Source organism: Sturnira hondurensis, unplaced genomic scaffold, assembly GCF_014824575.4.
Source record: "Sturnira hondurensis isolate 20B ecotype Veracruz unplaced genomic scaffold, ASM1482457v3 Scaffold0013541, whole genome shotgun sequence".
In the NCBI taxonomy this organism is placed as follows: domain Eukaryota; kingdom Metazoa; phylum Chordata; class Mammalia; order Chiroptera; family Phyllostomidae; genus Sturnira; species Sturnira hondurensis.
Genome location: NW_028086172.1, coordinates 1192296 through 1219351, shown reverse-complemented (window position 1 = coordinate 1219351; position 27056 = coordinate 1192296). Strand labels below are relative to the sequence as shown.

Sequence of the window (27056 nt, the reverse complement as noted above, 5' to 3'; positions counted from 1 at the left end):
AAGATACAGTGACACACAAAACCAGATATATGTGCTGCGTTCACAGAACAGAGCCAGTGCAATTGGATAGCTTCCACAGTGTACTGTCCACAGCTGGCTCATCACATGGAAGGAGAGGGAAGTAGAGGCTCTTTCATTCTGGAGACAACCCGGTGGAGGGGATCATGAGCATGAAGACAGCACTGAAATATTGGTATTAGAAAAGTATGAAGAGCCATCGGGTGTACACGAGCAAACTTAGTAGGCCGGAGTTCTGACCAATGGAAAACACAAAGAAGCACTTTTAAAAAGTACAGGTTTGGTGATTATTTTTGTAAGCTAATATGCCTTCTTCCAATGACTGAATGTACCCTGAGAAATATTATTCAGTCATTTTGGGATCCTTTAAGGCATTTGAAATAAATGGCATATTCTTCTCATTGCTAACTAGTCCTTAAACGAAGTTAACTGTAACACAGGACAAGGACAAACAGGATAACAACATGGAATTTAAAAAAATAAATTATGGCCCAGATACAAGTAGAAAGAGGGACAGGAGAGCCGGTTATAAAATTGAAACATTAAATGAGAAAAGCATACTTTTTCTTGCTAGATGGATATACAATATTGGTGTACAATGAAAGAAAATAACACCAGCAGTGTATGAAAAATGAACTGGGTAACAGTACTTCTGTGTAAGGTTGCTAAAAGTTGTCTTCATTTAAAAGCAGAGTTTGTCTTACATTGATGGAGCACTTTGCTACTGCAAAGTTGATAGAGTGAGGTTCAACTTAAATTTCTTGTTTGAACTGAAAGTCATTTTTGGAAGTGTTCTCTATCTGAACCTCATACATTTTTGTGGCTTGGGTTATTTAACGTAGTATTTTGCAGCATCGTGTCAAAACCTCTATTATTCAGCTTTGTAACCTGAATTCCTACTAAAAAGCAACAGCAATATCTTAGGCAACATTAGAAAGTAATATCTGAAATATATTGGGTGACTTGAGAGTGACTTGATCCTAATATTCGATGACGTATGTGCCTCTTCTTTGTAGTGACAGCTCCCAAATGATGCATTCGGTACACTGACTATATTAGGGGCCTAGACAGAAGCCAGATACTGGCTTTCTCTTTTATTATTCTATGGATTGACATTTGAGACTGTGGTTCCTGAACTGTTCACACTAGGGTGAAGAATTCGCAAATGGTATAAGTTAGGTTAATGTTGTAAGTTTGGCCTCAACTCATCAGTAAAAAATGCCATTCTGTGAGAGAAGGCAGCCTAGATTGCAAAGGTGGCAGCTTTTGCTGGTACAGCTACTTTAGGAGAGGGTGCTGCTAGTTAGGTGGGGGAGGAACATAACAGGGGAAAGAAGGGGAAGGGCCATCAAGGAACATGTATAAAGGACCCATGGACAGAACTAAAGTGGGCAGGATTGAGGGTGGGAGGTGGGGGTGGGTAGGGAGGGGGAGAGTAGTGGCGGGAAAATGGAGACAACTGTACTTGAACAATAAAAACATAATAAAAAAAACAAAATCACTCTAAAACATAAAAAAAATAAAAATGAGGGGAAGAACCTACTGAGGGTGTGGGTTGTTTGTTACTTTTATGCTCTGGCAGCTTTGGACATGCTAATAAACATCAGGTGTTACTCTACATCCATCAGCTCTTTACTACTCACCTCCAGCATGCTGGGAAGAGACTTAATCACTCCACATGCTGTACAATTTTAAGCCTGTGAGTCACTGTCTCGGATCTCAGTATGTGTATTAATACCAGGGATCAATTGTAGCTCCAACAGCAGGGAGTAGCTGGGTTTCTCACAACAGATAGCTGTATTGCAAAGCACTGGTTTGCAAATGTAATCTAAACTAAATCTATCCTTTACAGTTTTAATGTTTGTCATATGTTCAGAAATTTAGTGGGAAGGAAACTATTGGACTTTCAGTAATCAATGAACATAGTATTTAATATAATAAAATTCTATCACTCTTGGCAATGAAATAAGATTTAGCAGGCAAATGTAGCAAGTGACTGTATTTCTAAGAAGTGTACAATTTTAACCTGATCTTTATCTGTCTGTTTTTCAACAGTTCAAGGCCTGGCAGGCCCCCTAAACGTTCTTTGGGAGTGTTACAGGACAATGCTCGCCTTCTGCCCCATTCAGTCCCAGGCCTCTTATCTCCAGGACTTATCACTCCGACAGGTAATAAAATCCACCCCATGATCAGCCTTGTCTCTTTATAGTGCCCAGCATTTGAAGTAAACTAATATTGATCTAACTGCCTTGTCCTTCAGAGCTGTTCAACCTCTGCTAGAGGTTACCTGATTGAGCATTTGAGTATTCACACAAACAGTTCTGTCACTCCAGTGACTCAAGTCAAACAGATATGAGTCTTTAAACAAGTAATTGTCATTTTCTTGCAGAAAAGACCTTCTAAAACTTTATTTTCTGTATGTATGTATGCATGCATGTACATTTTTGTATGTTGGTGAAAGGATAGGGGGTACCCTGGCCAAACTAGTATTGTCTTGAATCCTCCTAGGGTTTGATGCAGCTGACTTATATGTCTCAGTGATACATAAATATATTTTGGTTTTGAAGGGTTCTGGACATCTTTGTATGTTGTGCAAGTTATTACTCTACGTTAAAAAAGTAGATTATGTGTATCTTGTGGAGAAACCTTATGATGAGCAAATTAGAAGGTACAATTTGCCCCTGTCTTAAATAATTATCCAGTGTTTTTCATGAACACTGCAATAAACAGTGCTCTCCTCAAAACGAGAGTCTCATAATTTACCATTGAACTTTTTTTATTTTTTAAAAAATGACCTAAATGCACACAAAACACTTAAAGATAAGCATACCATTGCTCTAATTGAAGCTTTAAAAATTCTTACATTTATTATGCAGTAGAATACATTTTCAAGTTAGCTATCAGCAAGTTTCATCCTTGCCATTCTACTAACTGTGCATGACATACTTTAACTTGCTTTAAATAAAAATATTTTTATTTAAAAACATTTTTGAGAAATTCAGTTGATATTTTTAAAAGATTTTATTTATTTATCTTTAGAGGGGAAGGGAAGGAGAGAGGGAGAGAAATACCCAGGCATGTGCCCTGACTGGGAATCGAACTGCGATCCCTTGGTTCACAGGCCCACGCTCAATCCACTGAGCTACACCAGCCAGGGCTTAGGTGATATTTTTAATATGGTTTATTACAGGTTGGAAATTATCCTTTCTCTCCCACATGATTATTTATATGCTTAACAATAATTTTTGGTTTTAGGTCCTTATGTTCAAAATATTTTTGTTAAGAAAGAGATAATGTTATGCAGTTGTGCATAATTTTATGTAAAACTGGCAAATCAACTACTGAGAAGTCTGCTGCCTTCTCTTTCAATGTCATATGTGGAGAAGTCCCTTTGAACCTGTTAAGGATTGTTTAAATAATAGAACCTGTTCTACATATTATCTATTTATAACTTGAAAATGGGGTCTAAATGTGAAATAAAATGACAATGGTATTTCTTTTCAAATACTGTGATGTTTTTGTATATTATTTTGTCTTTAAATTTTTGTTTTCTCACCAGCAGTTGCAAGCCAAAAAAAATGCAAGTGAAAAGATCTAGATATTGTTACATTATCATCCGTAGGTTTATTTAAGAAGCGTTCTCAATTTCTTCACATATTTGACATGTAAATCTTTTAAAATATAGACTATTTTCTGGTATGCTATATTGTTTTATGTACTTAGCATAAATGTAATGTATTTTAATTTCTATTTTATATGGTTTTCTTTCCTTTTTTGATTTGAGTTTTTTATTTCAAAATGTTTATTTTCTTTTTGGTTATAGTTCCCCATGTAATGAAACCTGATTCATTCAAACTTCGATCATTGAGAATTTGAGATAATTCAGACAGTGGCTATGCTAAGGTCTATAGTATTAGTAAAATATATTTTTAGCAAATTAAAATGACAAACAAGAAATGTTTCTGTGAGTATGTCAATGTGCATGGGTATAGGGCCTGAAATACTTGGGGAATTCAAATGTACTTAGGTGTCTAAAAATTACTCTCGCAAGATGTGATTCTATATAGCTAATCAGCATGCTAATTACTGATGATAGGTCTTTATTCACTAAGAAAAGACTCATAAGATCTATTCTTCATAAGATTGTCTGATATTCATTTAGATATTGTACCTAAATAACTATAGAATCTATCTCTCTCATCTGTATCTGTAAAGATAAATGCATTCCTTCCAGTTCACACATGTTTGTTGAACATCTATTCTGCACCAAACAATATGAGAAAAAATTATAATCCATTAAAATAAAATTTATTTTCTGGATCAGAGTTTTCCAAAATCCTCTTCAGACTTTCCCCTACTTATGACAAAATGATGAGGTTTGACTGGGTTTTGCCTTCATATGCTGAACTGCTGATTTTCTCATCTCACCTTTGTGTCTCTATTCCTGTGGTGCAATCCATATCTTAATTCCCCTAAACCACATTATTACATCATAATCCCATTATGTAGTATTTTCTGTAAAAATCTTTTGGGCCATAGCAGGAGAAAAAAAACAGGAATATCCTCCCCATCTTCCTTTGCCACTCTGCGGAAGTGCTGATATTCTGGGTCGCACAGAAAGGACGGATTAGTCGTGTGTGCCTTTGAATTTCCCCCAAAAGGACTGCTCCCCTTACCTCAGCTTATGAAGCATTTTAAATACACAGATGTGGAATTTGGCCTGAGAGAGATTTAAACTGACGGCTTACAAGGAAGTAATAAAGTGCTTCAGATGAAACTCCTGTAGTGTTATTCCTTAAAAGGTAGCAGTTTCTTCAGCTGTTTTTTTTCTTCGAGGTTTATTGTAGCAAAATATTTTGAGGAATTTCAGCTGCTATCCAAGCCCCTGGGTAACTGAAGCCATGAATATCCAATCCAGTAATAGTAGCGACATCATTCAACTCAGGATTGGCAGAACCATAAGCAGAATCCTGCCAAGTCTTGGCAGTGTGATGTCAATTTCATGACATGATATAATGCCAATTAGCACGATCACATCATTGGAATCAGGGCCCTTTGCACTGATTTTTCTCCTTTTCTCACTCAGTGAGTTCAGAGGCTCAGAAGTGTTCAGAAGGAGGACAGAGGCATCCTAGGCCATTCTTTATCGATTGTAAAAAGGAGATATCAATCTAGAAAAATAAAACCCAACCTTTTTGATGGTTGACTTAAGACATTTCTGTCTCTATAACTATCTTTGGGTTTTTAAATGAGCAATATTGTAAAACGTGCTTCATGTGACACCACACAGTGTAACTGCTTTTATGCCATTGCATTGTATTTATTTTATGTGTATATTTTCTTTACTTATTTTATGTATTTCAGGAAGAAACATTGGCCTCATAGGACCCAGAGGTTGAAATACTAAAAATTTATAACATGGAATTTAGACTAACATGTGGTTATAGTTTGTCTGCTAAATAAAAAGTTTAACCATATCAGTTTAATAACAAGAACTCTATTCATAATATCATTTGAATCTTGGTTTCACAAGTGCCCATACCCGTGTTTCTGTACGTTAATGCAGAATAAACTTCTTAAATAAACCTACGGATGATAATGTAACAATATCTAGATCTTTTCACTTGCATTTTTTTGGGTTAAACATGGGTTATAAGTATTGCAACCTAAAATGTCCCCGCCCAATTTTTTAGACATATGCCAATCATTTTTGTCTTGCATGGATTGTTCGTAGAGCAGAAACCATTGCTTATTTCCAATGTGGATGGTGGGAAAGCTCGTAATTCAAGCAACCTTTTCAGGATGATGACAGCGATGGTGAGGATAATCTCTGTACTGTTTTTAAAAATATTTTTATTTATTTATTTTTAGAGAGAGAAGAAGGGAGGGAGAGAGAGAGAGAAATATGCACTTGTATGTACCCTAGTGGGGACCTGGCCCACAACCCAGGCACATGTCCTGACTGGGAATTGAACTGGTGACCCTCACGTTCACAGGCTGGCACTCAATCCACTGAACCACACCAGCAAGGCCTTTATAATGTTTTTTTATGAGGCATTTATATATACATAATGTGTGTCTAAGGGTATATATTAGCTTCACACTTACAAAAGAATGATTTTCAAATGTTTTCTTATTTGATATTCTCAGTAATTGTGTCAGTTTAGCAATAAAGTTTCTGATTAACAGATGAAGAAAATGAGTTTTGAAGAAGTTAAATGAGTTGCCCCAAATCTCAGAGGCAGTGAGAGGTGGAGCCAGAATTTCAAAATCCAGATCTCTTGATCATGAATAACACATTTTTACAAATACACTGACATATATCTTCCATGCAAAAACTTAACATTGGCAAACAAGCAAGCAAAATATAACCAAAGACACTGAAATAGAGAACAGGTGGACAGTGACCAGAGGGGAGAAGGGAGGGAATTTCAGGGGAAAGGGGAAAGGATTTACAGGAACTAGCATAAAGGATATGTGGGCAAAAACTAAGGGGGGTGGAAGAGAAATGCAAGAAAATATGAAACGTAATAATATCCGAATAATAGGAATACCAGAAGGAGAAGAAGAAGAACAAGGGATGGAAAACCCATTTGAGAGTAATGAAGGAAAATTTTCCTAATTTGATGAGAGAAAAAGTTACAGGAATCCAGGAATCACACAGAGTCCCATTCAAGAGGAACCCAAAGAGGCCCACTTCAAGACACATCATCATTAAAATGGCAAAATTCCAAGACAAAGAGAGAATCTTAAAGGCAGCAAGGGAGAAAAAGGAAGTAACATACAAGGGAGCCCCAATAAGGTTAGCTACTGACTTCTCAATAGAAACACTCCAAGCAAGAATAGAATGGCAAGAAATATTTCAAGTAATGAGAACCAGAGGCCTACAACCAAGGCTACTTAACCCAGCAAGGCTCTCAATCAAGATAGAAGGCCAAATAAAAAGCTTCCAAGACAAAAGAAGTCTAAAAGAATATGCCTCGACCAAACCAGCTCTACAAGAAATACTAAAAGGACTGCTTTAAGGAAAGGAAGGAAAAGAGGGAGACAGAGAGGAACTGTGGTACAAAAATGGCACTGAATAAGTCCCTATCAATAATAACCTTGAATGTAAATGGATTAAATGCTCCAATCAAAAGACATAGAATAGCTGAATGGATAAGAAAGCATGACCCACACATATGCTGCCTACAGGAGACCCACCTCAGGACAAAAGACCATCACAGACTAAAAGTGAAAGGCTGGAAACAAATTTTCCAAGCAAATGGACAAGAAAAAAAAGCCGGGGTAGCAATTCTAATATCAGACAAAATAGACTTCAAAAAAAGGGCCATAAAGAGAGACCCAGAAGGTCACTTCATATTGCTCAAGGGAAGAATCCAGCACGAAGACATTAACATCATAAATATATATGCACCCAACATAGGAGCACCCAAATATATAAGAAAAATCCTAGAAGACTTCAAGAAAGATATTGACAGCAACACAATTATAGTAGGGGATTTTAACACCCCACTGTCAAAAATGGACAGATCTTCCAAACAAAATATCAACAAAGATATAGCAGCATTAAATGAAACTCTAGAAGAAATGGACTTGACTGATATATATAGAGCGCTTCATCCCAAAGAAGCTAAATACACATTCTTTTCAAATGCACATGGAACATTTTCAAAGATAGACCACATGATAGGACACAAAATGAGCCTCAACAAATTCAAGAAAATTGAAATCATACCAAGCATTTTCTCTGACCACAAGGGACTGAAATTAGAAACCAACCCCAAAGGAAAAAACCCAAAACACCCAAAATCATGGAGACTGAATGGTATGCTATTAAACAACGAATGGGTCAAGATTGAAATTAGGGAAGAAATCAAAAAGTTTCTGGAAACAAATGAAAATGAACTCACAACAACCCAAAACTTATGGGACACGGCCAAGGCAGTCCTGAGAGGGAAGTTCATAGCAATACAGGCTTACCTAAAGAAAATAGAAACATTTCAAACAAACAACCTAACCCGACGCCTGCAAGAACTCGAAGAACAACAACAAAGACAGCCCAGAGCAAGTACAAGGAAGGAAATAACCAAGATCAGAGCAGAATTAAATGACATAGAGACCAAAAGCACAATTATAAGGATCAATGAATCCAAGAGTTGGTTTTTTGAAAAGATAAACAAAATAGACAAGCCTTTAAGTAGGCTCATTAAGAAAAGAAGAGAGAGGACACAAATAAACACAATCAGAAATGAAAGAGGAGAGATTACAACTGATACCACAGAAATAGAAGGGATTGTAAGGAATTACTATGAAGAACTGTATGCCAAGAAATTTGAAAACCTAGGTGAAATGGACAAATTTCTAGAAAAATATAATCTTCCAAAACTCAATGAAGAAGAAGTAGAAAGCCTGAACAGACCAATAACAGCAAATGAAATTGAAGCAGTAATCAAAAAACTCCCATCACACAAAAGCCCCGGACCAGATGGTTTCACAGGAGAATTCTACAAAGCGTTTAAGGAAGAGCTAACCCCTATTCTTCACAGACTATTCCAAAAAATCCAAAATGATGGGAAACTCCCAAACTCTTTTTATGAAGCGAGCATTATCCTAATTCCAAAACCAGAGAGAGACACAACAAAGAAAGAAAATTACAGGCCAATATCACTGATGAACATAGATGCTAAAATCCTCAACAAAATATTGGCAAATCGCATCCAACAATACATCAAAAAGATCATACACCATGACCAAGTGGGATTCATCCCAGGGATGCAAGGATGGTTCAATATCCGCAAATCAGTAAATGTAATACACCACATAAACAAAAGCAAGGACAAAAACCACATGGTCATATCAATAGACGCGGAAAAAGCTTTTGATAAGGTACAACACCCATTTATGATAAAGGTACTCAGCAAAGTGGGAATAGAGGGAGCATTCCTCAATATAATAAAGGCCATATATGAAAGACCTACAGCCAACATCATACTGAATGGGCAAAAACTGAAAGCTTTTCCACTAAGATCAGGAACAAGACAAGGTTGTCCACTTTCACCACTTCTATTTAATATAGTATTGGAAGTTCTAGCCACAGCAATCAGACAAGAAAAGGAAATAAAAGGCATCCAAATCGGAAAGGAGGAAACAAAACTGTCACTGTTTGCAGATGACATGATAGTGTACATGGAAAATCCTATAGACTCTACCAAAAAACTGCTGGAACTAATAAATGAATTTGGCAAAACAGCGGGATACAAAGTCAATATCCAGAAATCAAAGGCATTTCTGTATACTAACAATGAATCAGCAGAAGCAGAAATCAAGAAAAAAATCCCATTCGATATAGCAAAAAGAAAAATAAAATATCTGGGAATAAATCTAACCAAGGAGGTTAAAGACCTGTATGCAGAAAATTACACAACACTGAAGACAGAAATCAAGGAAGACACAAACAAATGGAGACGTATACCGTGTTCATGGATTGGAAGAATTAACATCATCAAAATGTCCATACTACCCAAAGCAATTTACAGATTCAATGCAATACCTATTAAAGTACCAATGGCATATTTCACAGACATAGAACAAACACTTCAAAAATTTATATGGAACCATAAAAGACCCCGAATAGCAGCTGCAATGTTAAGAAAGAAGAACAAAGTAGGAGGGATCACAATACCTGATATCAAACTGTATTACAAGGCCACTGTAATCAAAACAGCCTGGTACTGGCATAAAAACAGGCACATAGACCAATGGAACAGAATAGAGAACCCAGAAATAAACCCAAATCTCTACAGTCAATTAATATTCGACAAAGGGGGCAGTATCATAAAATGGGGTAAAGATAGCCTCTTCAACAAATGGTGTTGGGAGAACTGGACAGCTACATGCAAAAAAATGAAACTCGAGCACCAACTTACATCATACACCAAAATAAATTCAAGGTGGATAAAAGACTTAAATATAAGCCATGACACCATTAAAGTCCTAGAGGAGAACATTGGCAGGAAAATCTCAGATATTTCACGCAGCAACATTTTTACTGATATGTCCCCTAGAGCAAGGATTATAAAGGAAAGAATAAACAAATGGGATCTCGTCAAAATAAAAAGCTTCTGCGCAGCTAAAGAAAACAGCATTAAAATAAAAAGACAACCAACTGCATGGGAAAACATATTTGCCAATGATACCTCAGACAAAGCTTTAATCTCCAAAATATACAATTAACTCACATGGCTTCACTCTAAGAAGACAACTAACCCAATTAAAAAATGGGGAAAGGACTTGAACAGACACTTCTGCAAGGAGGATGTACAGAGGATCCAGAGACACATGAAAAGATGCTCAATATCACTAGCTATCAGAGAGATGCAAATTAAAACTACAATGAGATACCACTTTACACCGGTGAGAATGGCTATCATAAAGAAAGCAATAAACAACAAATGTTGGAGAGGGTGTGGGGAAAAGGGGACTCTGGTCCACTGTTGGTGGGATTGCAGACTGGTACAACCATTATGGAAAACAGTATGGAATTTTCTCAGAAAACTAAAATTGGACTTGCCTTTTGACCCAGCAATTCCACTGCTAGGATTATATCCTAAGGACCCTAAAACACCAATCCCAAAGAACCTATGCACCCTAATGATCATAGCAGCACAATTTACAATAGCGAAGAGTTGGAAGCAACCTAGGTGCCCGTCAGTAAATGAATGGATCAAAAAACTATGGTACATATACACAGTGGAATTTTATGCAGCAGAAATAAAGAACGGAGCTCCTATCTTTTGCAACATCATGGATGGAACTGGAAAGCATTATGCTGAGTGAAATAAGCCAGGTGTTGAAGGACAAATACCATATGATCTCACCTTTAACAGGAAGCTAAAGAACAAAACAAACAAGCAAGCAAAATATAACCAAAGACACTGAAATAGAGAACAGGCTGACAGTGACCAGAGGGGAGCGAATATCAGGTGAAATAGGGGAGGGATTTAGAGGAACCTATATAAAGGATACATGGACAACAACTGAGATGGGTGGAAATGGGATAGGATGGGAATAATAGACAGAAAACTGTACTTGAAAAATAATTAAATTAAGCAACTGGAAAAAAGAAAAATGTGAGCATAAATTTTTAAAGCTTTTTATATGGAAATATTAAAACCTTTTGAATGCAGAAAAAATAATATAAAAAAATAGTGTCACACTAATGAAAAAAAAACTCCAGAAGAAAAAAAACTAAGGGGGGTGGAAATGGGAAGGAGGTGGGGAGCACTGGGGGAGTGGGCTGGGATGGGAGTAAAAGACAGAAGTCTGTACTTGAACAACAATTAAATGGAAAAAAATAAAAATAAAAACTCTTAACATTGAAAATTTGGGTTATAAATGTTCAGAATCATTTGTTGTTTTTTGTTTCATAAGTAGGAAATTCTTGGTATAATTCATGTAGTTGACTGTTGGTGATTATATAACTTCAATAAATAAAACTTCAAACTTTACCTTCCTTTTTCGATCATTCTTAGAGAAGTGTATAGTGTGGGGCAGCTAGTATAATTAGATGTGGCTGTGCTTTTTCTAAGAAATTTAAAAAAATCTTCTGGATGATTTCATCCTACTTTTCCTGTAGAGAAAGCTAGCACTTATAAATTGTTTGTCATGACAAGTCTTGAGTGAATTACTTTGATATATGTGACTAATGAATTAATATGATTAAGTTAATGAGAAATCGAAGTGTTGCCAAACTCCACTAGTTCGGCTGCAATGCTGGTCCACATTTACCGTTCTAGCTTCCTCCTGTGTCAAGGGGATCGCTGATGACTACACACTGTCACTGTGATAAATGATATATCCCACAGTGCCCTGCTTTCCATCTGGTCAATCCTCAAACCATTCCCAAATGAGAGATCTCATAAAAACCACATAGTCACACGCCAAGTCTGCCGGATTACAGAGAGCCACATTTGCATCTCCAAGGCCCTTCCCCCAACCCCATCTCCCCATCACACACAAGTTACATGCAGTGAACTACACAACTCTTCACCACTACACGTGTCACTCATTCAGTGTCTATTCTTTCTGCTGGCTGGCTTTTTCCCAAGGGAGAAAGTACATTTAAAGAGAACAATAAAACATTCCATTGTGCAATATGCCTCAGGGATGATAAGCTGCCTTGTCACTATTCTTTTTCAGATGCAATGGAAGGCTGTGTTGAAATAACCCATTATACTAAAGCATGTAGTTAGGTTAATAAAAAAACAGCCTGTATAGTTATTTTAAAATGCACTGTGTGTCAACCATTCAAGAAAACCTACAGGGCTAGGTAAGTTTCCTCTCACTTTTCATCAGAAAGCTAGAGGGTAAGAAGATTTAGCATCTATAGGTATCACTTTATGTTGTAACAAGAAATGAGTAACTAAAAGTAGCCTTCATACAGAGTTCCAACCCTTTAAAGACACTACACCATAAGATATCCTGCCTTTATTATTAACCAAACGTTAGGGGTGGTGATTAGTTACTGCGTTATTTTTGATGGTGAAAATCAATTGATTGACTTATGGCTCCCCTTTTTACAGTATATAAACTCTCGATTATGTTTTGAAATCATTTCGTTTATAATTTAATGCAGGATAAATCCCAAGACTTCTCAAAATGGCAGAAATTTTATTGTACATCTGTGCACATGTCTGAGTCCATATGGATAGTACTCAAATATAGACTTTAAAAATGTTATTAATCTATATTTTTTTCTCTCTGAGTACTCTCATTTAGTCCTTTTAATACACACTTGAAAGGGGCAGGTGAGAGGTTTTTACAAAATATTTCTGTAAAATAAATCTTGGTTAGTGAATCACATGATATACTTCTTACATGATTGCTACACATAAAAATTAGAATTCTGACTTTAAATGACAGCATAACAAGAACTGGTTCAACTTTGACTCAGTGTTTTGGTTTTTTTTTTTTTTTTGGAGAATGCTCAAAAGTAATGTTTTTTTCCAGTAGTGTTGCTTGTATAAACCAAGGATCAACAGAGTTATCTTGTTAATCATATAAAAGGCCTTTCCCCCTTGCAGCCTAAGTGAAAGTACATGAAATCGCTTAAATCACTGTAATAAAAATAAATAAACTGGGCAACACAGCAGTAAAATTTCAGACTTTTCTTGTAGCAATATTTTTGCCAATATATGTCCTTGGGCAGGAAAAAAAGAAAAAATAAACAAATGGGACTACAGAAACTGTCAACAAAATGAAAAGATGACTCACTGCATGGGAGGACATATTTGCCAAAGATACATCTGACAACAGGTTAATTTCCAAAATGTGTAAAGAACTTACATAACTCAACACCAAGAACAAAAACAGCCTGATTAAGAAATGGGCAAAGGCCCTGGCTGGTGTAGGTCAGTGGATTGAGCGTGGGCCTGCAAACCACATGATCGCGGTTCAATTCCCAGTCAGGGCACATGCCTGGGTTGCAGGCCAGTTCCCCCGGTTCCCGGCGGGGGACGGATGTGAGGTGGCCATACATTGATATTTCTCTCTCGCTCTCTCTCTCTCTCTCCTTCCCTTCCCCTCTAAGATAAATAAATAAAATCTTAAAAAAAAAGAAATGGGTGAAGGAGCCCTGGCTAGTGTGCCTCAGTGGATTGAGGATGGGCTTGTGAACCATAGGGTCACTGGTTCGCTCCCCAGTCAGGGCACATGCCAGGTCCCTAGTTTGCACATGAGGGGCAACCACACACTGATGTTTCTCTTCCTCTCTTTCTCCCTGCCTTCCCTTCTCTCTAAAAACAAATGAACAAAATCTGGAAGTTGGTTTAAGAGATTCTATACTTATATTCCAGTTTTAAAAAAATGGGCAAAGGACCTGAATAGGCACTTTTGCAAAGAGGACATACAGATGGCCAGTAGACATATGAAAAGATATTCAACATCACTAATCAGAGAGATGCAAATTAAAACCACAATGAAAAATCACCTCACACCAGTCAGAGCAGATTGTATTCAGTGTTTCTGTTCACAGAACAGAAAACTGAAACATTATTCTGAATTTTATCACCTGTGTTGGGTATAGGAGGATGATAAAAAATAGATACAAAATTAATGTATTGCTTGAAAGGGATGTTATGTCCTCTCGAATTAATATTCTTTCATATCAATCCAACAAAAATTAAAAAAATTATATGCTTTGCAATTTAGCCCTACTGATCAGACCATATTCAACTTAAAATAATTATGCATTAGATTACACTTATTCTTCTTTCCACACTCAGAAGTTTTCCAGTTCCTATCAATGGCTGATCCATCCAACAATGACATAAAACTCTATTTCATGTAGCATCATAAACTTATTAAAGTGTTCCTTCTTCTTAAGTTGTGTTTATTTTTCTTTCCTTTTTTCCTTTTTAAAAGATTTTATTTATTTATTTTTAGAGCTAAGGGAAGGGAAGGATAAAGAGAGGGAGAGAAACATCAGTATGTGGTTACCTCTTGTGCACCCCCTACTGGGGACCTGGCCCACAATCCAGGCATGTGCCCTGACTGGGAATTGAACCAACAACTATTTGGTTTGCAGCATATGCTCAATCCACTGAGCTACACCAACCAGGAAATAGTGTTTATTTTTCTTTATAGATCTTCAGTATTTGACTCTACTTCTTTCTTTTAGAAAATCTTGTATGGCACAGGTGTCAAACAGAAGGCCTGCTGGCCAAATCTCACCCTCCACCTTGTTTTATCCAGCCCAGCACCTTGTTTCTACCCAGCGTCAGGACTGGGCTCTCACTTAACTGTTAAGGAGTAGTTACATTACAGTCCTAAAATTACATTTGGCCCTTTGAAGGCAATCACGAGGCTGATGTGGCCCCTGGTGAAAATGAGTTTGACATCCCTGTTATGGCTTCATGATTTTACACGATTCCTAATTTTTCTCCTTAATGCTTCCATTTTCTGTTTACTTCATGTTTTCTACCCTTTAAATGTCATTGCAAGCGACTTAATGACCACTTGTTAGTTTAAATTGAATTTTTCAAAATAAATAGTCTTAAATTTTCAATTTGTCCTGTCAAATTTGCATTCATCCTTAACTAAATATAAAACAATGAAATCCTAGTATCTGATTATATTGAATTTGTGTATAATTTTCTCATAAAATACAAATTTCCTTAGTAAAAGCAAAGAGGTGGAAAGGGGCAGCCGTTATGTAAATGTTTCACTATTAATGGTGGTATCACCAACAACAGACATTTAAAAGTTATTCATAGTTCTATTTGGAAAGCATTGTTTTAATTTTTATGTTTTTTTGAGATGAAAGTATTAAATTCACCCATGTAGTGTTTTGTTTATTCAATTTATTCATTTAGCATATACTTAATGTCTGTTACATACTTAGAGGTGAGGATTCAAAGTTTGATATGATGTGACCCATGCCTTCAAAAACTCACTGTCCATGTTTGGAGAGTGTCTCAATAGGTAAGTAATTAGAAGGTAATTTCATATATGTGTCTTTGTAGATGAAAGACAGGACCCCATGAATGAGAGACTGAGAATGTTTCATATAAAAATAATTGTGTGGTAGAAATCTTTGAATGTGTAGGAAGACAAAGGCATTTGCCATAACAATAAAGGTAGGACATATCTCTGTGAGTATAAATGTGAGGGAAAAATGGAAAGAGTGACAGCATACCTTCCAAAGGGAAGATGTACTTCCAAAGCGTTCATCATGGGATGGAACCTTCTGAGGACAGTGACAGAAAGAACATTGTGAGGGTATCACCTTCCTATTTTTATTTTGTAAGAACTTGAAACTATTTGTTTTGTTGGTTTTTCCTCTCTTAAGTGTGCATAGCACTTCACACACTTTGGTGACTATTACCATACTACATTCTTCAAGGCAGACAGAGTAGAGTATTTACCTTAACATTTTTGCTAATAAAGAGGCAGACCTAGAGAAATTAAACAATTTGCACAAGAATGTGAAGATAATAGCAGTAGCATCAAAATGTAAATGTCACTTTTCTGACTCCATGTGTAGAACTCCTACAACAGCAAAATCATGAAAACTGGTATGTTGATAGCTGAGTAAATACATTTATATGTGAGGCACATGAGGATTTCATATAACTAGCTGAATGTCTCTGAACACATGACTCTTTCTATTTTGTGCCTGACTTTTTAAAATTACTTTAATACAGGCTTTTTTTATTGTTGTTTAAGTGCAGTTGTCTCTATTTTTACCTCACCATGCCCCCCCACCCCACCCACCCCTACTTCCCACCCTCCATTCTACCCATTTTGGCTTTGTCCATGGGTCCTTTATATGTGTTCCTTGATGACTCTTCCCCTTCTTTTCCCCATTATCTCTCTTCCCCCTCCCCTCTTGTTACTGTCAGTCTGTTCTTTGTTTCAATGTGTCTGGTTGTATTTTGCTTGCTTGTTTGTTTTGTTGATTAGGTTCCAGTTATAGGTGAGATCACATGGTATTTGTCTTTCACTGCCTGGCTTATTCACTTAGCATAATGCTCTCCAGTTCCATCCAGGCTGTCTCAAAGGGTAGGAGCTCCTACTTTCTTTGTGCTGTGTAGTATTCCATTGTGTAAATGTAGCACAGTTTTTTGATCCACTCATTTACTGATGGGCACTTAGGTTGTTTCCAGCACTTGGATATTGTAAATTGTGCTGTTTTTAATCAGTTCATTCTTTGATCCACTCTAAAAACATGCTGATCTTAATTCTTACTTTCTTACAAAGGACAGTTTTAAAATTATACTTAATGTATTGCCAAACATGCCTATTCATAGAGAGTAATATTTTTTAAATTTTATTTTCCAATTACAGTGACATTCAATATTTTTTAATTATCATGACTTTGTTGCCATTATAATATTTTATTTAATTTGTACAGTCACTCTAATGTTGAGTCAAAGGAGCGCCTTTTAACATTATTTTATTTTACATATATATATTTTATAATTCTCTGATATATCATCTGGATATTGTTTTCTTGTTACTTTCAATTTTATTTCGTATTGGTTTCAAGCATACAACTTAGTGATTAGACAATCATGTACTTTATGAAGTGTTTCCCCCAATATTTCCAGTGCCCACCGGGTTCCATATGTTGTTATTACAATATTATTAACTATATTCCCTGTGCTGTGCTTTTTTTTACATCCCCAGAACTATTTTGTAACTACTAATTTGTACTCATTAGAGCCCTTCATCCTTTTCACCTAGCCCCCCAATGCCCTTCCCTCTGGCAACCATCATCTCTATCTGTGAGCCTGTTTCTCTTTTGTTTGTTCATTCAATTTATTCCTTAGATTCCACACATAACTGAGATCATATGGTACTCATCTTTCTCTGTTTGGCTTATTTTGCTTAGCATAATACCCTCTAGATCCATTCATGCTGTTGCAAAGGATAAAATCTCATTTCCTTATGGTCATAAAGTGATTCTGTGTTTAAGTCTTTGAGGAAACTCCACACTGTTCTCCACAGAGACTTCACTAATCTGCATTCCCACCAACAAGTGGGTTCCCTAGGGTTCCCTGCACTAGGGTTCCCTTTTCTCCACAACCTCACCAGCACTTGTTGTCTGTTGATTTATTAATGATGGCCATTCTGACAGGTATGAGGTGATATTTCATTGTGGTTGTAATTTGCATCTCTCTGAAGATTTTTTCATATGTCTATCAGCCATCCCTCTGTCCTCTTTGGAGAAGTGTCTGTTCAGGTCCTATGTCTAGTTTTTAACTGGATTGTTTATTTGGCATCAAGTTGTATAAATTCTTTATAATTTTATAGTAATCCCTTATGATATATATCATTAGTAGATATGTTCTTCCATTCAGTCAGCTGTCTTTTCATTTTGATGACTTTTTCCTTTGCTGGGCAAAACATTTTTAGTTTTATGTAGTCCCATATGCTTATTTTTTCTATATTTCCCTTGCCCGAGGAGTTTGATCAGAAAAAATATTGCTATGAGAAATATCTGAGATTTTACTGCCCATGTTTTCTTCTATGTTTTTTATGGGTTTGAGTTCAACATTTAAGTATGTAATTCATTGTCAGTTTATTCCTGTGTGGCATAAGAAGGTGATCTAGTTTCATTTGTTTGCATGTATCTGTCTAATATTCTCCACACAGTTTATTAGACTGTCTTTACCCCATTGTATGTGTTTACCTCCTTGTTAACTATTAAGAAACTATAAAGGTGTGAGTTTATTTCTGGGCTGTCTATTCTCTTCCATTGATCTATGTGTCCATTTTTATGCCAGTACCATGCTGTTTTGATTACTGTGGCCCTGTAGTACAGTTTGATATGAGGTAGTGTGATTTCTACAACTTTGTTCTTCTTTCTGAAGATTTCTGTGGCTATTCAGTATTTTTGTGGTTCCATACCAATTTTTGGAATATTTGTTCTAGTTCTCCAAAATACACAATTGCTATCTTGATATTAATTGTGTTGAATTTATAGATTACTTCGGGTATTACAGACATTTTAACAATGTTAATTGTTTCTATCCCTCAGCACAGTATGTGCTTGCATTTGTTTGTATCTTCCTCAGTTCCTTTCTTCAGTGTCTTATAAGTTTCTGAGTACAGGGCTTTTGCCTCTTTTAAAAATGTATTTTTAGGTGTTCTATTTTTTGTTGAGATTGTACGTGGGATAAATTTCTTAATTTCTCTTTCTGGTAGATCATTATCGGTGTATAAAAGTACAACCAATTTCTGAATATTTTGTATACTGCTACTTCCCTGAATTCCTTTATCAGTTCTAGTAGATTTTTGGTGGACTTTTTATGGTTCTCTATATAAAATATTATGTCATCTGCAAATAATGATAATTGTAAGTTCTTCCTTTCAGATTTACATGCCTTTTCTTTTTCTTTTTCTTTTTGTCTGTTTGTCCTGGTTAGAACTTCCAATACAAGTTTGAAAAGAGGTGGTGACAGTGGACATCCTGTCCTGTTCCTTGATCTCAAGGAAAACGCTTTCAGCTTTTCCTCATTCAGTATGATATTAGCTGTGACTTTGTTGTATACATGTGACTGAATGTCTTCATCTGAAAAATAAAGGAAATAATACTGTTCGCCTTACAAGTACAGGAGTTAAATGACATTATGCATGTAAATAACTTAGTAGAATATCCACATAACACATATTCAATAATGGACAGGTATTACTATCTAATATAATACATAAAATAAATCATCATTACTTTTGGGGAAATTTGACTTAAAATCATGTAGCCATGGTATTAAGATACTATCTGAAAGGGGAGGTTCTTTCCATTTACTACTTGATTTAGGATGTTTCAAATCAGTGAAATAATTTATCAAGAAGTGTTTGGTGGCAATATTATGGTCATAAAGTAAGCTCTTTGTTTCTCAACCTAAATAAAGTTATAAAAGAATGTCATGTTTAGCTGTAATTAACTTAATATACTTTAAAAAATCTATGTTTGCACACAACAGTGATTTTTTTCATCTGCATATTTTAGAGAACATGTTTGTATCTTCATGTTTCTGCTATCAGGCAGGTGCTCCCTGTCAATTTCCAGATGGTCATAAACACCTCTCCTTGATGTCTTTCTGCATTTAAGGAAAATCGGAAACAGGCAGCACGTGTGAATATTCAGCAGGCTACACAGGCCATATTATCTGAAATAAAATGCCAGAAAAATCACTGACTGAGAAACTGGATGGTAAATATGAAAGACCTTAAGGACAGAGGTTATAAACTATGATGCAATGAAAATATACATCACCTAATCCATGTGAAATACATTACCATCTTCCAATCCACTGTTGTAACCACATTTGTATGCATAAGAAGTAGGCCAATCAGAGTCATTGTCAAAATGAAGAATGACATCACGTGTCATGATCCCTTTTGCTGGTCCATTCAATAGAGTCACAGCTTTTGGTGAATATCCAAATTGTGGCTGCTGCCCTGGAGATTCAATTGTTGAACTGATAGTTCTTCCTCAGTTGCAACAAGAGAAGATCCATCAATTGATTGATTGATTGGTTGTCACATAAAGCTGATTTACTCAGTCTCACAATTACAAAGTATAAATTAGATAAATATTTGCTTTATGTTGTACTTTTTAGGGCTATGATTGCTATATTTTTCTGCTATTCTAACAGACTGCGAAAAAGATGTATGTCTTTACTACATAAAGATACAATACATTAATGGAAACTACTGTGCTAGAGAAGTAATAATCATATGTTTATGAATGCTGAGGGGATGGCTGCTTGGACTAAGCAAAGTTTCCATCCAATAATGAATATTATTTCTCCCTCTTTAGTCCTTAAGAGCCAAATGACTGAAATATTCATGATCAAATGCTTACCTGTGACAAAGCCGTGGATTGCAAGCATGTGGGTGCTGATATAATGGTAACACTTGTGGGTTGGACCTATACATCAGAAAGGCATTGGCGTGCAAAACAGATGTCCTTTCTTGCTTTAACATTAATTTTTGACTGAAGACATATCAGGTTCTCATTCCCATTGAATTGAATAATGTTTGCTTTTCTCTTACAGGCTCATTGTGGTAGAGGTCTGTTACATTCCTCTCCCTGCAGTGTCTAGTGGTGTATATTACCTTTGATAGGTGCTGGATATGTTTGTTGTATTGAAATATGCATATAAAGACATGTGATTCAATAGGCTAGACTCAAAAGAGAGATAAAATTTTGTTACCCTTTGTCTTTGATAGAAAGAGGAGCTATCCACTTTTGGTTAACATTTGTATATCTCAGTTTGAAAAATGGAAAAAGGGAAATGTCTGATTTTAGTTTAAGAATTATTGAAAAGTAGCCCTGGCTAGTGTGACTCAATGGATTGAGTGCCAGCCTGTGAACAGAAAGGTCTCTGGTTCAATTTCTAGTGAGGGCACATGCCTGGGTTGCGTACTAGGTTCCCAGTTGGCGGTGCACGAGAGGCAACTGAATGATGTGTCTCTCATACATCCATGTTTCTCTCCCTTTCTTTCTCCCTCCCTTCCCCTCTCTCTAAAATAAACAAAATCTTTTTAAAAAGAATTATTGAAAAGTAGGCCAACATAATCAATACTAAATTTATTTGATAGTGTATTTAAGAGAAACAAGTAATAGAGAACACTTAGTGAATACTCTGTATACTCAGTACTGCACTATGGAGACATTATCCCATTTATTCTTAACCACACAGGATGTAAGAGCAACACTTATTAGTCTGATGTTATAGATAAATTGTGCCACGGGACTGGTGGGGTGCAGTGATGTGATTCTTCCAAGGATTAATCTGCCATAAATGTTGGCTATAAGATTTTAAACCTAAGACTACTGAATCCAGAGCTTGTATTTCTTAACACCTGAGTGGTAAAAGCAAAAAACAAGGAGGAGGAGGAGGAGGAGGAAGAAGAAGAGGAGAAGGAGAAGAAAGAAAAGAAGGAGGAGAAGAAGAAGAAAGCTTTTATTTTTTTTTTAATGAGCACTAAGGGATAATTCATAGCTAAGGGATTTGGAAATATTTATACTTTAGCATAAAATCTCCATTTTCAGCCAAGACTTGGCCCATTATTTCATGTGAACATTTCTCTGTTTGCCAAGACAGTGATGTGAAGATATACAACACTCCATCACTGTATCTTCCCTCTTATTATCCATTCTTTGTCTTTTTCTCTGCTTGTTGGTTATCCACCAGACAAGTAAGGATAGGAAAAGAAAGCAAAATCTCCTGGAGCAAGAATAACATATCAGATTTATCTTGGTATTTCAGTCACCCTTGCACTCAATCACACAGATAATCTTGAATTTAATGTAATCCATCCAGTCTTTAAAAACATAATTAAGGGCAAAGATTTTAAAGTGATCTAAAGTCCATGGTTGTTTTTGTAAACATCAAAATTTGCATCCAACTGTCATTTTATTCTGGAAGATAGAGATATAATGTTACTGTTATTTGCATGCATTTAATTTAAATTAGAAATGACACACTTATTAGGAAAAATAAACTTTTTAAGAGCAGATCGAATTATATAATATATTTGTACTTGAGAAATTAGGCACATTAAAAACTGAACCATAAAATGAAAGAATAATCTCAACAAAAGCAGATAGATAATAAAGAATAATAATAGATAGATAGATAAATAGATAATAAAGAATAATATCAACAAAAGACAGATAATCACTTTCTATGCCTCAGTATATTGAAAGTGTTTCTACGTGATCATGTTAAATTAGGCAAGATCACCTTTTCATATTACTAATATAGATAATTTGTGAGGTTGTATACTTTATTCCTATGCTTAAAACTGATGAACCATACCACAGAATATAAATTAAAACATGACTAAAATAGTAGTAATTTAGATGGAATTTAATAGTATTTTTAACTTTTCTATTATTATTATTATTTTAATCCTCACTTAAGGATATATTTTTATTCCATTGATTTTAGAGAAAGGGGAAGGGAGACAGGCAGAGAGATAGAGAGAGAGGGAGAAACACAGAAAGAAACATTGATGGGAGGAAGATAGGTCAGTTGGATCTCTTACACCCTCGACCAGGGATGAACTGGTAACCTAGGTATGTGCCCTGACCTGAGATCGAACCTGCAACGTTTTGGTGCATGAGACAATACTCCAACCAACTGAGTGACCCAGCCAGGGATTTTCAGTTATTTTCATAGCTGGATTTTTCCTTGAATGGCTCCATAGATGAGGGAATAATTCATATTCAGGTGGATTAGGTATGCCTTTCTTTAAAAAAGTATTGAATTTTTGAGGTCACATTTGTTAATAAAATTGTAGAAGTTTCAGGTATACAGGGATTAAACAAACAAAAAATTCATAAGCACAGACAACAGTTTGACTATGCCTTTCAAATGCACTCTTTCCAAAATTTCACCAGCAGATGGGTTCAACCTAAAACAGTCAAAGTTCAGCATTTGACCGGGCGAGTTTGTCCTGCATCCAAAACCTCCCTAACATCTCCCTTTTAACCTATGGATTATGAAATCAGATGCCTGGGTTATTCTTTGCCAATATCTACTCTGCTGCTTTTCTTGTAGGCTATGAACCAACTTAACTGTGTCTATTTTTGCTGTTGTTGACATTTGTACTATAGGACTTAACCCTGGTTGTGCCAACCTCACTCTCGAAGGCCCTCTTTACTTGGACATTGACTTATAAAGTACAGAAAAATGTGGGCCACTTACTTGCCTGTGGATTACATGCACCTGTTCTAGTGAAGGAGTGAAAACAATGTTAAATTCTCCAATGCCTTAAGTCAGTTGTTTTCCCTGATGCCTCACTGACATGCTGGAGAGAACCTTCTTTATGTAAAGGAGAGGTCAACTTGAAGAAGCAAACCTGTGGGCATTCAATAAAACTCCATTGAACACCTAGGAAGTACATGCTGTTAAAATAAACTGTGGTAGTTTCCTTAGATGGCATTTGTAATTTCATTGGTCAGTGAAAATGTCTATTATCCATGGGTAATAAATGGAAATACATTTTGCAAAAGTCAGCAGTTATGAGACACAGTTTGTATTATTTAAAAAGATTTTACCTATTTATTTTTAGAGAGAGGAGAGGGGAGGGAGAAAGAAAGGGAGAGAAACATCAATATGTGGTTGTCTCTCAAGCACCCCCTACTGGGGACCTGGCCTCCAACCCAGCCATGGGCCCCGACTGGGAATCAAACTGGCAACCTTTTGGTTCACAGGCCGGCACTCAGTCCACTGAGCCACACCAGCCAGGGCATGTGTTTACTAGTAATTGCTCTTCTCCTACTTATTTCTACGATAATTTCAATCCTCTCATTTGGTGTATGTTGGGATGGTGTGGTGCCACCTCAGCCACCTTTTAGAATTGAAACCAGAAGTGCTGCACATGCACACTGCACAGCTGCCTACTGTAAAACGCTATTCACATGGTTCAGTTTCAGGGGGTAGATGGTGTCCTTTACCGTGTTTTCCTTCATACCTTTTTTTGCTTGATTTTAAATACGTATTTTAAGATCTGTTGGTGAAGGATGTGAACCTACCATTAGCCTTGATTAGAATGGGTCATTACTTGAACACGTAAGGTAGCAAACTCCTTTTCACATTACATATTACACGGAAAGGAAAGCACAGTGGTGCACTAGGAAGAGTTAATTTCCACTATCCTTAAGGCTCAATAGTTCTGACATGTACGGAGAGTGCTGTTCTTGTCACACCTTGCACACACTCTGTGCTCAGTGGAGTGCAAGTGATTTGGCCTAGCATTCGCTGAGCAGGTGACTTGATTACACTGAAATCAGGCAGAAAATGTCCTCTTCTGGCCACTCAAGTGAATCAGTCGAATTATCGAGTGGCAAAACTAATTCTATGCCTTGGGCCATCCAAGCTGCCACTTCCTATAAGTCAAGCTTTCACTTAGTGTGAAATTGTTTTTTTTTTAATTTTATTCTCTTTCATTTATTATGCTTATTTCAGCTAATTCATTTAGTGAATAGGAATCAGCCAGTGTGCTTGGGTGGGTTTGCAACCTCCTGATCAGGTGGTGCTGAAATACTTTAGAGTTGTAAACTGTTTAGGAAATATTCAAAATGTATTATGATGATCCACATAGGTAGCAGGCACTAAGCAATGCTTAAGATTTAAAAATGAGACACAATGTAGAAGAAAGGTTAAATAAATTGAGCTTCAATGAAACTGTACTCCAACTAAAAATTTTTAATAGAAGTACAGATACTTAAGCTTTAGAAAAAAGTGCATACTTTGAGTTAAATGCAGATTCTTAAGTGGGAGATAATTTATTCTTGATTAAGCAAATAGTTCCTTTTATCCATCTCTAAAGCAAACCTTCATGTGGTTGCTTCCTTACTTTTACATTTTTGGATCAAATTTAATTATTATTAACAGAATCACTCATTGTCGTGCATATATGTGGAAAATTAAGGTGCACATGAGAATCTTTATCTGCACATCAACTTCTTCAATTTGCCATTCCAATGGGACAAACTATTTGTACCATCTTAGAATATTTAACAAAGAATTTTATTGTAACAAATTAACACACAGCTTTAAATTTAAATGAACATGAAGTAATGTGCAGTTTTCTATCCATTATCACTTATTGCTTATACATATCAGAAAATGTACCAGTTTTTTTCTGGCAATTAAAAACCTGAACTTAAGCCCTGGCTGGTGTTAGTTCAGTGGATTGAGCATGGGCCTGTGAACCACATGATCGCGGTTCAATTCCCAGTCATGGCACATGCCTGGGTTGTGGGCCAGTTCCTGGCAGGGGACTCATGAGAGGCAACCATACATCGATGTTTCTCTCTTCTCCTTCCCCTCTAAACATAAATAAATAAAATCTTTTTAAAAATTCATATTAAAAAGCCCCTTGAACTTAAGACCAACATTTTAAAGAATAGCCAATACTCTATTTTGCATTTATTTCTGTGATTTGGAGCACTTTTTTGGTGACCTGGTGGATTCTGAACATCTGTTCTGCTACAACAGAATGTCCCTTAAAATTTTGTTGGCAAATGACAGTTGAACTGTTGAGAATTTCTGCCTATATGTATTTATCTAATAAGATTAGATTGTATCTACAGAAGCCAATGAGCTATAATGTAGGATGTGAGATGTCACATGTAGGATGTCACACATATAGATCTCTTTAGGTTGACAGCTGGGAACCAAAGTCCCATGTTCTGCATATTTTCTTTGACATCTCAAGAGGCATTTGTGTATTTGGAGACATATAGATATGAGTCTTTTCTCAAGAAGAGTGTATCATAATTATACATGGTATTTTTGTAATGATAACAATGCTATTTAAAATTCATAATATATGCATTGTCCCTGGTAAAATTTTTATAAATTTCTGTGACCTATTAATAAGAAATAGTCCTTGGCATGTTTAATAGCATTTTCTACAATTTTCAAATATAGTTTCATAGAATTCTAGTAAATGTAAGAGGAATTTTTGAAATCTCATTTAAAATGTATGAACACTGCTTACATAGTGCCCTGATTTAAAAATCACTTAAATTTTTCATTGAATTCTCTTAGGTATACAGTGAATGAATTAAAAATTAATTTATATACAAAAAGACTAGAAATCAGGATAAAAAGCTTTTTTTTTTTTTTGGTCTTTTATATTCTTTCAGGATTAAGTTGAAAACACTACAGGGTCCAGCACAAATAATGCCCCTTTTTTATTACATGAAAATCTTTTATTATGAAAATCATAAGCATGTAATTCTGTAACATAAGACTATCACACTCAAACACACCAGATTTGAACATTTTAGGTGAAATGTTCAAATTGCTGTCTGTTTCATGCAAGACATTCACATAGCCCACCAACCACACTCAATGGCGTTCCTTCTGCTGGACCCTATATTTTTCTCTGTAACAATTTAGAGGTTATGAAGACCTTTTTAATTTAGAAAATCCTAAAAGTATATTAAGAACTACCACTTATATTTTATGAAATTTAAATATGACATTACTGGTATATTCTTAAGAACAGTTAATTAGAGTAAAATATATTACATATTATGGTTGACCGTTGGACAATGCAGGTTTGAATTTTGTGAGTCCATTTATATGAGGTTTTTTCAATAAATACTATAAGTGTATTTTATTTCACTCATGATTTTCTTTTTTTAAAGATTTTATTTATCTTTAGAGAGGAAGGGAAGGAGAGAGGGAGAGAAATATCAATGTATGGTTGCCTCTCATGTGCCCCCCACTGGGAACTGGCCTGCAACCCAGGCACGTGCCCCTGACTGGGAATCGAACCACAGTTGTTTAGTTCGCAGGCCCATGCTCAATCCACTGAGCTACACCAGCCAGGGCTCCTCATGATTTTCTTAATGTTTTATTTCCTTTAACCTATTTTATTGTAAAAATATAATAAGTAATACATGTAACATACAAATTATGTGTAAATCTACTCTTAATGTTATCAGTAAGGCTTCCAATTAATGGCAGGCTATTAGTAGTTAAGTTTGAGGAATCAAG

The 27056-nt window shown here is 35.9% G+C and overlaps 1 protein-coding gene across 2 annotated transcripts in view; it reads left to right on the top strand.

Annotated features, from left to right (window-relative positions):
- DACH2 (dachshund family transcription factor 2) overlaps positions 1-27056 on the top strand; it is a 469220-nt gene that overhangs the window by 220169 nt on the left and 221995 nt on the right. For both annotated transcript variants that reach the window (XM_037061876.1, XM_037061875.1), the window contains exon 3: positions 2074-2186. In XM_037061876.1, coding sequence (XP_036917771.1) covers positions 2074-2186 — 113 coding nt within the window. The remainder of the gene's footprint in view (positions 1-2073; positions 2187-27056) is intronic.